Source organism: Rutilus rutilus, assembly GCF_951802725.1.
Source record: "Rutilus rutilus genome assembly, chromosome: 11".
NCBI classification, from domain to species: Eukaryota; Metazoa; Chordata; class Actinopteri; order Cypriniformes; family Leuciscidae; genus Rutilus; species Rutilus rutilus.
Window position 1 is genome coordinate 11,298,525 of NC_140216.1, and position 12,766 is coordinate 11,311,290.

A 12,766-nucleotide genomic window follows, 5' to 3' on the forward strand; every position below is an offset into this window, starting at 1 on the left:
TAGCCATGTGTTTTTCCATTTGTCCTGTTTCGCATATCTAGCGCCTTCTAGAGGACAAACCGGTGTATTAAAAAAACGCCATCGTGCGTTTTCATTGGCTCCACTATACCTACACGTCAGCACTTAAGGGCGGAAAACAGAACGGAGCCGGCGAATGACTGCACATATGCAAATCTGTTTCAAATATTTCCCGGGAAATCTGAGTTTCGCGGGAGGACCTTTCGCGCGTAAACCTCATCCCCTACTTCATTGTCCGCTTCCTGGAGCCATTTTTCGCTCTAGCGAGAGGGAGTTTGCATCGCATTTTAATCGCTTACATCGGGTGTTTTAGGATTTAGCAATCTCACTCATATTACAGCTATGCATTCCTAAGACTGTGCGCTTTCATAATTTATGATTATTTTATAGCCACTCGCTCGGATCTGATAGAAAAAGAGCCTCTAATCACAAGTGGGACAAAGGGAACCTGCGCCTCTGAGGATCATGAGAAAGGGGGGTTCCTCGGTCCCAGGACAAATTATGTTAACAGGGGTTGTTAGAGGCGAACAGCACGGTGTTTTTAGTGCGGTTTCCGATCGACGATGTGCAGCTTATTCCAATGCAGCAGCCCGTATACAGATAAACACACCGCCGTCCACTAATAATGTCTGTGTGCCCGAGGCTTCTGCTGACAGTTTGTACACAACTCCTCTACAAGGAGCGACACATGGGACAGGACTACGACCCACACTAGGACGACCACCGGTAAATGCCTGCTTTAATTCTGTCAAACACATTCAATCCTGCAAATGTTAAGTCGTTAGGCTAAGTCCACTTAGCCTACTTCTGCTGTCATCATGGCTAACTGCTGGATCTGCGTTGTGTGCATTCAGTATACGGAGTAGGCAGGTTTATTGTGCAGAACTAATCAGCACGTTTACGATACTTAACTAATTAAGAACTTTACTGAATGTCCCCTAAAAAATGCGTAATGACGCATGATGATGGTTTACCACAAACATACACATACACATTTCCGCAACGTAGTCACGATATAACTAACTGTATTGGACAATACGACTGTAATCGTGTTAAACAAGATGCTGCAATGTATTATGTTGTTCTTTAACTTAAAATAACAGTGCTGTAGTATTTGTAACTCGATTGGTTGTCCAGTTGCACGCCTTTTAAAGTTTTATTCGAAAGCTCGAGGGTTACTGCTGTAAATAGCTCTATATAGGTCGGATATAGACCATATGCAATTTAATATCGAGTATATATGGTCTGATAAGAGTCTGCTTTCTATGCAAAAGCTTGAAATAGTGAAGTCTAGGCCCTGGTTTGTTGTCTTAGGATGGGGGATGGAGTCATCTCTGAGCTCGCGGACTCTGTGCTAAGCCGAATGCTTTGCTAACTGTTGTTTTTAAGCGTGATTTACTGCAAAAACTCCTGACTGGCATTTGTTTATAATGAAAATTTTCATACGTGAGGTCGGTGGTGTTCATGTTACCCAAAGCTAAACGGCTTATTGAGATATCAAACTTTTTGTTTTATACATGTTTTATAGGTTTCTGGAACAATACAACTTTTCCAAACTTACCAAATCTAAAAAAAAAAGAATTTAAAAACGACAAATGCAAACCTGAAGTGAACTACAAGTGATCAAAGATTGGAAGGAAAAATAAAGTGGGATGAATGAGGGAACATCAACAGCAAAAAAAAAAAAAAAACGTCATGCGAGAATAAATCCAATTATATGGTAGCCTACTTATCAATCATAAAATTAAAATTGTGATTCTAAATAACATACTATTAGGATCTCTTATGCGTATGTCAGTTAATGTTACCAAATATGTAGGACCTTAAATTCAACCAAAACCAGATTATGCTAAAACTAATTTCTAACGGATTTTTTGTTTTGTATTTTATTTGTTTAAAGTTGCAATGCATGCAAGCATTTATGCAGCACTTAAGAAGTGCACTTCCTATGACGTGAAATATATTTCCCGTTTATCATGTAGTGATGACAGCAGTATTTCTGCAACATGCAAAATGCATAAATAGATATTCACTGCATCTAGGCTATAATTAACTAAAGTGTCATTTGTCCTTTCTAAGTTTCTCAGTGGTCACCGAGTTTAAGGCTTAGGTAATGGACAGCCATTTTAATTTCTCCCCTACTATCTGTGTGTTGAATTTTGAAGTGGTATTACTAGACAAATGAAAAAACAATATCTGCTGCTTTTCAGATGAATCTGAGCCTGTACAGTCTGCTGAAGATGCTCTTTTAGGGACACGCAACCTGTTAGTCTTAAAAAAAAGTACCTTTTAATGGTAACCGACAATATATTGACAGATTTTTGGAGCCATTTGAGATTTATTGTCCAATTATTTGACCAACTTGTCTAAACACAAGTGTTAGATTTGATGTACTCATACATTTTCTATTGATGATTGAGCACATTGAATGGAGTAATTCGTTTTGGCTGCTATTTAAATTGAGGGTAATAATAGTAGTCTTATACTATTCTAATAATGTAGGCTAATAACCCTGACAAATTCACAAACACATGACCAAAAGAGTATGTTTTTTTATTTTTTTATTCTTGACACAGGCTAAAAGGAGGTTGGAGCTTGACATCACAGACCACCAATACAGCGAGCCAGCTAAAACCTTTCGGAGTCGCAAAGGAGCCCTAAAACTGAAGGTCCCCAAAGGTATTAAATTCATTCTGTCATTCCACAGTTTTGCTCATGCGATAAGTGTGTAGAGTCACCGATATTAAATTATACCATCTAATTACATCACCAACCAGCCATGCTTCCTTCTGCCGCAGAGTTAAGAATGATTGAATGACCTCTTGCATTTCAGCTCCTAAAACCCCACCGGAGAAGACTCGGTACGACACATCCTTGGGCTTTCTGACTAAAAAGTTCTGTCAGCTTCTGGCGCAATCCTCCGATGGAGTGCTGGATCTCAATAAAGCTGCCATTGTGCTCAACGTCCAGAAGAGACGTCTGTATGACATCACCAACGTGCTGGAGGGAGTGCGCCTCATCAAGAAAAAGTCTAAGAACAACATACAATGGCTGTGGGTTACTTAAAATCGTGGTTCATATTCTGCAACACTGATTATTTTGGAAGTTTTAGTAGATTTGAGCCTGTTTGGATTTGAAGTGTTTTAAGCGTTGACTTCTGTTCTGGTGTTTGCAGCGGCTCCAGTCTGCCGTCAGAAGGTGGTCTTCCGTCTCCAGCGATGCAGAGTCACAGCCTGGCCAGAGAGATGCTGGCGCTCACTCAGGAGGAGAGACGACTGGATGAGCTCATTCAGACCTGCACACGTAACGTCCAGCAGATGACCGAGGAGATCCACAGTCAGAAATATCCTTCACAAGCAGTTATCTGTACTTTCTGAAGTGTGTAATGATCACTGAAGGCCAGAAAAGGAGAGCACGAGTAGGAATCTAAGCCTTATGCCTGGTATACATTGTACGATTTTTGGGCTGTCCCCAGACGAAAGATGACCAATCGTGGTGATTTCGGTGGTCATGGCTCCTAAACGGTGGTCCTACGTCGTATAAGTAGAGAGGTGCAAAGACGGCAACCAAAGATGGCCTGCGATAATTTTCTGACAGTTTAAGAAATTTAGCATGATCATTTCACAGTGTGTTTGATGCAACCTATGTCTACTGACTAGTCAATAAAAATGCAACATGAAATGCATATTGATCAATGTGATGTTCTGCTAAAGCAAAAAACTACTTTACTTCAAGCTCCATTTGCAAAATTGGCCTCTTTCCCCAGCCATGACCACGACCATATTCTCATCTTTCGCTTCCTCATTCTTTTTTGCTGCGCACATAAAAAGTACAATTGCCAAAGTGTGATTCATCTTGCTCTATTTGTTTACCACTAGTGCATGCTAATGACATTTAATTATTCTATACTATCTTGCATCGTAGCCTACTGTTCAATAGGTGTCATCATTGTATAGTCTACATACGTCGTACCCAAGTTTATTAGATCCATGTCGTACGGTGTGATTTGTAATGATCCTATAGGATTGCTGAAATCACACAGTCTGTAGCAGGCATTAGAAGTAGGGCTGGGTTAAAAATATCGTCTTCTCAATTTGAATAGATTTTAATTGATGAACCAATATCAATTCTTAAATTGCAAGATTCGTCTGTGGTTGTCAGTTGAACATAACTTATCTGTAGTGCACCTCCCATCCAATAAATCGCTGTAAGCTTTGTTACTTTTGATTTGAAACAAAGTGTCAGCTTTCAAGGTCTGTCGGTTTTATTAGAAAATTCTAATAATGCTGTTTTGGTGCTCTTTAAAGGAGCATTTCACCTGTGGTAACATTCATCTTTATTGAAAGTGGGACATGTATGTAGTCGAAATGTAACATAAATTTCTAATTTGGTGCCGCCTTGACAGAGGAAAGACAAAGTAACTTTAGGGCGCATTTGTATGGAAGACAGCAACTCCCACAATGCACCACATTGCACAGCTTCGCAAGCCTCTCCCATTAATCCAGAACACCGCCTATGAGGAATCTGCCTATCAGAGAAATCACTCTTCCGTCTACAAGGCTAGCTACCACCAGGTGTTCAGTCCGTGTCCGTGACAGGCAGGTCTTCTGCCTCCTGTTCCTCCATCCGCCTCAGCTGCTCTTTGCTATATTGCGGCTCGTAAAAGGTAGCCACGAACATCTGATTCAAGCATCTGACTTTTGAAATCCTCTTCCATATCATATTGAGTACCTTCCGCCATTATCGTAACTTCACATCTGGCTCCACAGCACCTGTTAGCTTAGCTTCCAAACAAGATGGCGGATATTGCTTTTAGTTTCTACAAGTGAAGTCCCACCCATTGATCTGTAATAGGTCTGTAGCGTGAGTGGGTCCCACCCTCTGGAAAAATGAGGAACGAGTGTTTGTAGTCTCAACCCCTCTACAAGGATATGGGACTTCCTGCTTAGAATGACGCAAAATGATAATTTTTACATCATTATAAGCAGGAACTGCAGCACTGAAATCCGTATTTCGGGGGAATAATGCACGACCATTCAAAAATATGACTGGGTTTCTAACGATACAAAGCTTAATGCAAATGGGTGAAGCGTCCCTTTAATGTGGCATGACAGATTGCTGTAGCCAGTTCAGTTCAAGTGGCACGTGTACTGATCACGTCTTCTCTTTACTACTAGTTACAGCAGGAAATAAACATAAATGAACATTCAGATGTGTTGAAAGACTTAGTAGTTGCTTGTTTTGTCCTTAACCTTTCTCACATATGCCTATGTGACCTATCAGGACATCCGAAGAATAAAGAGCCTAAAAGACCAAACCGTCATAGCGATCAAAGCACCATCTGAAACAAAGCTGGAAGTGCCTGATCCAAAGGAGGTAAATAATTTTGTTTTAGTTTCATGCATGTAGTGTTCAGAGACCTATTCACTCCATGAAACAAGGACTGTTTTCTACTACGGTTGGGAATCTGTTTTCTGCCTACTCAAAAACCTTCTTTTAAATGTAGCTTATTACAACAAAACTCTTCATGTGTGTTTAACTACATATCAAATGAACGTCTAGTTAGGATACTGTTTGAACTCTTTTAAACTAAGTTCAACACCATAAATGCACCAGGATATAGTTCAAGCTAAACTGAAGAACAAAGTCACCTTTAGTCGTCACCTTTATTTATATAGTGCTTTATACAATACAGATTGTTTCAAAGCAGCTTCACAGTGATAACAGGAAAATGAAAGTTTTCTCATCAGAGCAGTAACGTTGTTAAACTGTCATTGGTCCATAATGTGAAAGTCTCTTCAGGTTTGTTTCTTTGGGAGGTGCGTAATGTTAAAAACTTAAGCGCTCAATGCGGATCTCGCACTGACTGACTGACAAACACTGTGACCTGCCTCTTAGTTGGCACGCAATCATGAATTCAGTTCTTTCACGGCTTTCACGTGTTACAGGGCCTCTTTACACTTGTCAATGCGTTTTTACTGATCTGGGGCCGTATTCACAACAATGTAGCAGTAAAAGTTATTAGGTAAGAGTTTTCTCATAACCTATTCACAAAGATACTGAGACCAACTTTTACCAAGGAATAGAGAGAAGTCTTAAGCTAAGAGTAAGGGTGGGGTTGACCTCGTTGCTATGGATGTCAACAAGCTTACAAAAAAGTAGGTGAGTGGGGATGGGTCTCTGTCAGTGATTCAATCATAGATATATTGTAGAACGAGGTATCATGTTGCCAGGTTCAATTAAAGATTTTAAAATAAAAATGTTGCCATATTCAAATAAATATTTTATAGAGTAGGCACTAATTAAACAAGTATATTTAACTAATTGTCAGCCTCTTTCATGTCTGCATCTTGAGAGATTGCAGAATTCAAGAGACAATTTTTGATTTATAAACAAATTTCTGGAGGAGCATTATCTAATCCAGTGGTTCCCAATTCCAGTCCTCGTGACCCACTGCTCTGCACATTTTGTAGGTCTCTCTTATCTGACACACTCAGTTCAGTTCATGGAGTCTCTCCTAATGAGCTGATGATCTGGTTCAGGTGTGTTAAATAAGGGAGACATACAAAATGTGCAGAGCAGTGGGTCACGAGGACTGGAATTGGGAACCACTGATCTAATCAATTCAAGAGGAGGCATATATATATATATATATATATATATATATATATATATATATATATATATATATACATACAGTATACACAGCCAACTTTACCTAGTTACCTCAACAGTTTTCTGCATCCCTCCGACTCCTCACTCTCGGCCCAGCCGGGGATACGGGGGGGAATACTCTGGGTTTGGGGTAAAAGCTTTGAGCCCTCGATCCCATCGGACAGCACGGCAAATAGGCTTACTTTACTCTATCTGATCATTTGTAGTTGTTAAACAACTGCCACAGGTAATCAGACATTTTTTTTTTATTATAGATGTATTGTTGCCATTTTTGCCTTTTTATAAAGACAGGAAGCGAAGTGAGAGAGAGAAAGGTCCACTTGACTGCAATGTTTTATTCTCCATCATTCAATGCATATTGCCTATACATAAAGGAACCTTTATGTTATGAAATCTATAAATCAAAAATATTTATTGCATTTATGAAGAAAAAGCTCAGCACCCAAGGCTCTATACTTATTGCCTCAACGGTGTACAGTGTCTTTGGGTGGATTGCCGGCAACAGCCATTAAGATTGTTTGTGATTTTCGTCTTAGTGACTTAGGAGTCCTCTTGACTACTAACTTTTCACAGATTTAGAAGCTGCTGTTCGCTCTAAAATGCTTTGTAAATTACTCTTAGAGCAGAAATTTAGGAGTCCTAAAATTAGGACTGACATTATTTTTAAGAGTTTCTCCTAAATTGGCAAGTTAGGAGCTACATTTAGCCTCAAGATGTTTTGTGAATACGACCCCAGATAGCCATCCAATTTGTTAAACCGGTTTAATTTACGTTTGGCCACAGAAATGTCTCCACAAAACAAATCTTCAATTCTCACGTTATTTGCAAATTCAACGGAGTACGCATCACCGAAAGATTAAAAAAAGGAATTGATCTTGAAATAAGCAAATAAATTACAAAGTCCGCAATTTAGCATTCACCGCGTTGAATGAAAATGACTCTGAGCTTTAAGGTATAGTGGAGGATTTTCCCGAATTTTAGAAAAGAACCGCCCACTTTTAGTATAACAGTATAACATAGTATGACTGTCTTTTCATATCTTTTTGTCCTGTCTTGTTTTATTTGCACCAAATTATGGAGAGTAGTATCAAGCAGTATCGGTATCAATAAAATCCTTAGGATACGAGCTTTGCTGAGAGTATATAGGTAGTAGTGCTTGTTTTGAGTGAGATGACTTTAGTGACTTGCACATGAAAGATTTTAATTCAGTAACCAACTGATTCATTGAGCGAGTGAGCTATTTATGTCCGATGAGAAACTCATTCAAGAGTCACTTTGACAGATTAATTAAAACCTTCTCATTGGAGTCGTTTATTCACAAACTGGCTAGTCAGATTCACGCTGTGTTTCCTTCGACCAGGATAACACAAAAAAAGGTTGATTGCTGATGTGGCAATAAAAATGAACAAGCAAAAAAAAGTTAACTGAATTCTGAGAGCAAAACTGAAAGCCACTGTTCATTTATGTACTTTATTGTCTTGCAGCTCACCAGACAGTACAACACATCTGACAAAAAAAGTCACTCACTTTAATAGAGCGATATTGTGATAGTAGGAATGAATAATAATTAGGGTTTGAATTTTCACTCACTAGCCAATTTGGCTGCTAAATTAAGTTACCAGCCGTTTAGATCATCTACAAGCCTTAACAAACACATCAGAAATAAACTAAATTATTGAAGTCAAATACCGTCTTCTGACTTTAGACTATTCATTAGTTTGTTCATCTGTCACGAGGCAGATGGAATGTGAAAAAGCAACAAATAAACCCTGGTGCAAGTGGCACAAACTGAATCCTACCCGTTGTAAAATTCTGACTAAAAAAAAGCATTTATTTTACTCCAAGTTAAGCTCGCTCCAAAACGAATATTTAACGGTGAAATATGCTAAAGGGAGTGTTTAGATGTCTGTACAGTAAAAAAAAAAAGTGAGAACGAGTTGGAAAAAGTGGCATCTTGTCTCTTTGCCAATGAACTAGAGCGTGTCAGAGGCTCCTCATAGGGGATTTGCTCATAGTGGTGACATTCAGAGTAATAAAACAAACATAACCCGCCTAATTGGCTAGTGAGTTCATGTTGATTTGAACATGCATTTGGTGAGTGTAAATATGATGTATCAAATTATTAATGTAGCAAATTGTTAGATGGGTATACTTTAACCAAGTCCTGTGAGAGGAAAATATCTAGAGAGTAATGCAACTGAATTTTTTTTTGGGCTGAAACAGCCATTTTTGTCTTAATGGTTTGGAAGGGTTGAAATCCTTGACCCTCAAACAGTGTTTAATTTAGCATTTTCCAAAGACGCGTTAGATCTTAGATACAGTAGTGAGTTTGTGTCTTGTCTCCCTTGAATGGTTTAAAAATCTTGATCATGTTTTAAATTTAGAAATCATCATAATGCAGCCAAAGATAATTTACAGGGAACATAAATATTTTAATTTACCTTCAAAGTCTTTCGTTCGTGTGTCACGTGACAGACGCAATGAATAGACCGTTCATGAATGACCCATCCCTGGTATAAAGTAGAGTTTAAACTTTTAAGTTGATGTAAAAACTTCCTCATGCAAATTAAACAGTGTAATTGAACAAATGTTATGATTAAACTTTATTTTTGGCTTTGTTTTTTTAGGATAATGAACTTTCTTCAATTTCTGAATTCATTTTGTGAATAGCCATTTAAAGTTACTCTGAGGGTTCCCGCGGGGTCTTAAAAAGTCTTAAGTCTAAAATTCTGCACTTTAAATTTAAGGCCTTAAAACGTCTTAAAAACGGCCAGATTTTCATCCGTGGTCTTAAATTTCATTTAGTCAAGTCTAGGAAAGTCTCGCTAACTGGCCGTTCACATATCGCATCTTTTGCGCGCTCAAGTTCGTTCAAATGTAGGCATGCGGTAAGCGCACTCATAATTGAAGCGACACGCTCGTTTTTTTCCAGGCGCAGCGAGATAAAAAATAAAATAAAATCAAACTCTTCAGAATGCTGCAAACGCACCGCAGGTCATGTGACAAGAATCAACCAATCAGCTTCGCCCTTTCTGTAACAATATTGAAAGATCAGTCAACAGGAAGGATGCAGGTGCACCCAAACACTACGGGTGTTTTTCTCTTCTCCGTAAATAAATCTTGTAGCAGAGCCACAGCAAGCGTTTTTTGGTGGTGGAAATCCATTAGAAATCCATTGGAGAGTTGTCATTGTGGAGAGCGCATGGTTGCATAGCAACGACAGACACCACGGGAAAATCCGATCGAATTTTACAATTAATAATAAAAGAAGCTAAAGTGCATTGTAAATGTCAGTAATTTTATCTTTTTATAAAAAATTATTTAAAGTCTGAAATTATGTGAGGTTTATCTTTTTATAAAAACCTTTTTTGTCAAAACTTTATTTGAACTTGCACATGTTAGTATATAACATGTTGCAAGACACTTTTCAAATCTGGCTATCATTTTTAATGGTATTATTTGAATGTTTATGTAAACAAAAAGTGCATATTAATGCTAATTTTATTCGTTATTTGCTGGTTTTCGACATTGTGTAGTATTAGTACTTTTTGAACAGGATTCTGTGATAACCGTGATCATTTTTGTCACTATAATCATTGAAATGAAATGTTCATGCCATTTCATCTCTAGTTATGATCAACTAAAATCAACTAATTATGTGTTTTTTACAGTATAATATGCAAAGTACAATTTTCTGTAATTTTTTTTAATCTGATTCTGTTCTTTTCTCTGACACACGTTGTTGGGTGTGGAAGGTTAGCCTTCTAATGTGATTGCTTTATCTGTAAATTAAATTAATGCTTTTTCAATGACTGAATTCATTGAAATAAAATGAATTCTTTGATTAGAAATTTTTTTTTTTTGGCATTGCCAAAGATTTAAGGTCTTAAATTTCAATTTTTATGGTCTTAAAAAGGTCTTAAATTTGACTTGCTGAAACCTGCAAAAACCCTGTACTCTGGTTCTATTAGAGGCAGCTCATTAAAGTAATTTATGTGTTCCTTTTATACTTAAACTTCTTTGCAATGCCTGTTTAGAGTTTACAGGTCCACCTGAGTAGCTCCAAGGGTCCCATTGATGTTTTCCTCTGTACGGACGGTGGCGACTCCGGGAGTCTGCTGCAGAACGGCCTTGATGTGAATGGAAATCACCCTGCGTTTCTCAAAGTCTCCCAAGGCAAGAACTCATAACTTTTACAGCAACAATAACATCTGGTCCTTCCAAAAGAAAGTTTCCTTCAAGTATATTTTCCCATTCTATATCATTTCAGAAGCTGCTTCAGATGGAATGGCTGATGGTGTGAAGATGAACGGTAGCGTCAATGGTTTTGGGTCCTTGGCTGGAAGTGCCCCCATGTCACCCCTCAGTTCCTCCTTGTCCTCCATTCTCCAACAGCCAGAGGAGTCAATCCCCTTCGTGCCGCTGTCTCCTGCTCTGCTCAATGACGAATACATGCTGAGCTTGGGTGATGAGCAGGGTATAAGTGATCTGTTCGACTCCTGCGACCTGGACACGCTAGCGCTGGATGACCTGCTTAGGATATGAGCGATCCCGGAAGCCAGCCGGACCTGATTTCAAGTTAGTTGACCGGTGGTGCTTAGTTCCTGAATGAAATCTAGATTAACAAGATTGATGGGTCGTAAATCTTGGGATGAACTACAGACTGAATTTCCTCGTCACATTTGACATTCAGTTTACGCATGGATCTTTAGGTTTACTGCCTCAGGATCCAAGGTTCCTCTTGTCTCTTACTGTACAGATGGGTTTCTGTACCCTGATAATGTAATTTTAAAGTTATTTTTAGTGTGGTGAGTTGCATGAATTGTGTGATTGGTCTGTAAATGTTATACTGGTTTTTGTGATGGGCAGCCCCTGCGAATAATGCAGAAAGTTCACAATTTCCTCAAAAATAGAGTATTTCTTTACTCTTAATGCAAGTTTTTGTTTTCTCCCATTGAGTTAATCTCTCGCTTGCTTTCATGGGGAAAGTCATCTCAGCATTGTAGGCTAGCTGAAAATCAAAGAAGATCAGCGAGTTGTTCCCTTATTGAATGATCCAAAGTGCATTTGGTGCTTTATCACTTACTATGCTATATGCCAGTGTACAGTATCTCAGGGCACAAATCAAGGAGTGGGTGCTTTGTGTGGTGATCTAGTGATGTCTGGGTAAATGTAGAATGAAATCGGTTTTCCTGAACTACAGCGTCTTATCAGTTTTGTTACCAAATGATTTGTGCAAAGAAATGAACATGTCTTTTCCTCCATTTTTGGTGTGATTCATGTGTAAACAACAATGTAATGATTCTGCAAGTTGTGCAGTTTTGGCTAATTTGTAAAATCTAGATTGGAAACTGAATTTTGGATATTCCCCTAATCTAGTCCCCCTTCATGTTGAATGTATTTCAGTATCTGAATTGCACTGAAGACTTGAGTCTTATGAAGCCATCATGGACATCTGTGGCATAACTCGCCACTTGATTATCTAACATTTACTGTCCCACAGAGAATTTTAGGGTTTTCAGTAGCAGCTGTTTGGTGTAGTGCACATTAATTTCCCATCATATGTTTCTTTGTTCAATCCTATAAATTAATTTAATTTGGTTTTATTCTAGCACAACCGCATTATGGGCTTGTACACAGGCTGCTGTTATAGCCATTCTAGTCCCCCCCCCCCCCCCCCTTTAAATACCTTCAGTCCAGCAAATTAGACATAACCATTCAGTTACTTTAGTTGTATTTTAGTTGTAAAGTTCAATTGTGTAATACTTCAGATGTGAAGTAACTTGTTAATGCAGTTTTTTTTGCTGTGGTTAAAGTAAATTATGGTACATATTAAATTTGAATTAGTGCTAATGCTCACTAGTTCTCTTGGTTCTGCATTGGAATGAGGATGTTGGTCATGTATGCAGCCATATTGCATAGAAAAATGACTAATCACTTTGCCAGTATGTATTCTATTCCTACAGTGCAGTTTGAATTTTTTTTTTTTTTTTTTTTTTTTTTTACAATTAGAGGCAGTTTTGTGCCAATGTGTGAAATGTGAAGTTTTATATGTGGACTGTAAACTGTGCAT

The 12,766-nt window shown here is 38.4% G+C and overlaps 1 protein-coding gene across 1 annotated transcript; it reads left to right on the top strand.

Annotated features, from left to right (window-relative positions):
• Positions 1-192: 192 nt before the first annotated feature.
• On the top strand, positions 193-11,883 carry e2f3 (E2F transcription factor 3). The gene is made up of 7 exons (XM_084423422.1): positions 193-744; positions 2,595-2,697; positions 2,852-3,071; positions 3,194-3,361; positions 5,280-5,394; positions 10,731-10,869; positions 10,964-11,883. Exons 1-7 carry the CDS (start codon positions 484-486, stop codon positions 11,236-11,238), a joined length of 1,281 nt encoding a protein of 426 aa, XP_084279548.1. The 5' UTR covers positions 193-483; the 3' UTR covers positions 11,239-11,883.
• Positions 11,884-12,766: the final 883 nt, after the last annotated feature.

What these genes read in the sequence shown, in the direction of transcription:
- e2f3 (XM_084423422.1), top strand. Translation starts at nt 484, where the DNA reads ATGAGAAAGGGGGGTTCCTCGGTCCCAGGACAAATTATGTTAACAGGG. An exon ending in CCACACTAGGACGACCACCG is followed by an intron (nt 745 to 2,594) that starts GTAAATGCCTGC and finishes TTCTTGACACAG; the next exon opens with GCTAAAAGGAGGTTGGAGCT. An exon ending in AAGTGCCTGATCCAAAGGAG is followed by an intron (nt 5,395 to 10,730) that starts GTAAATAATTTT and finishes ATGCCTGTTTAG; the next exon opens with AGTTTACAGGTCCACCTGAG.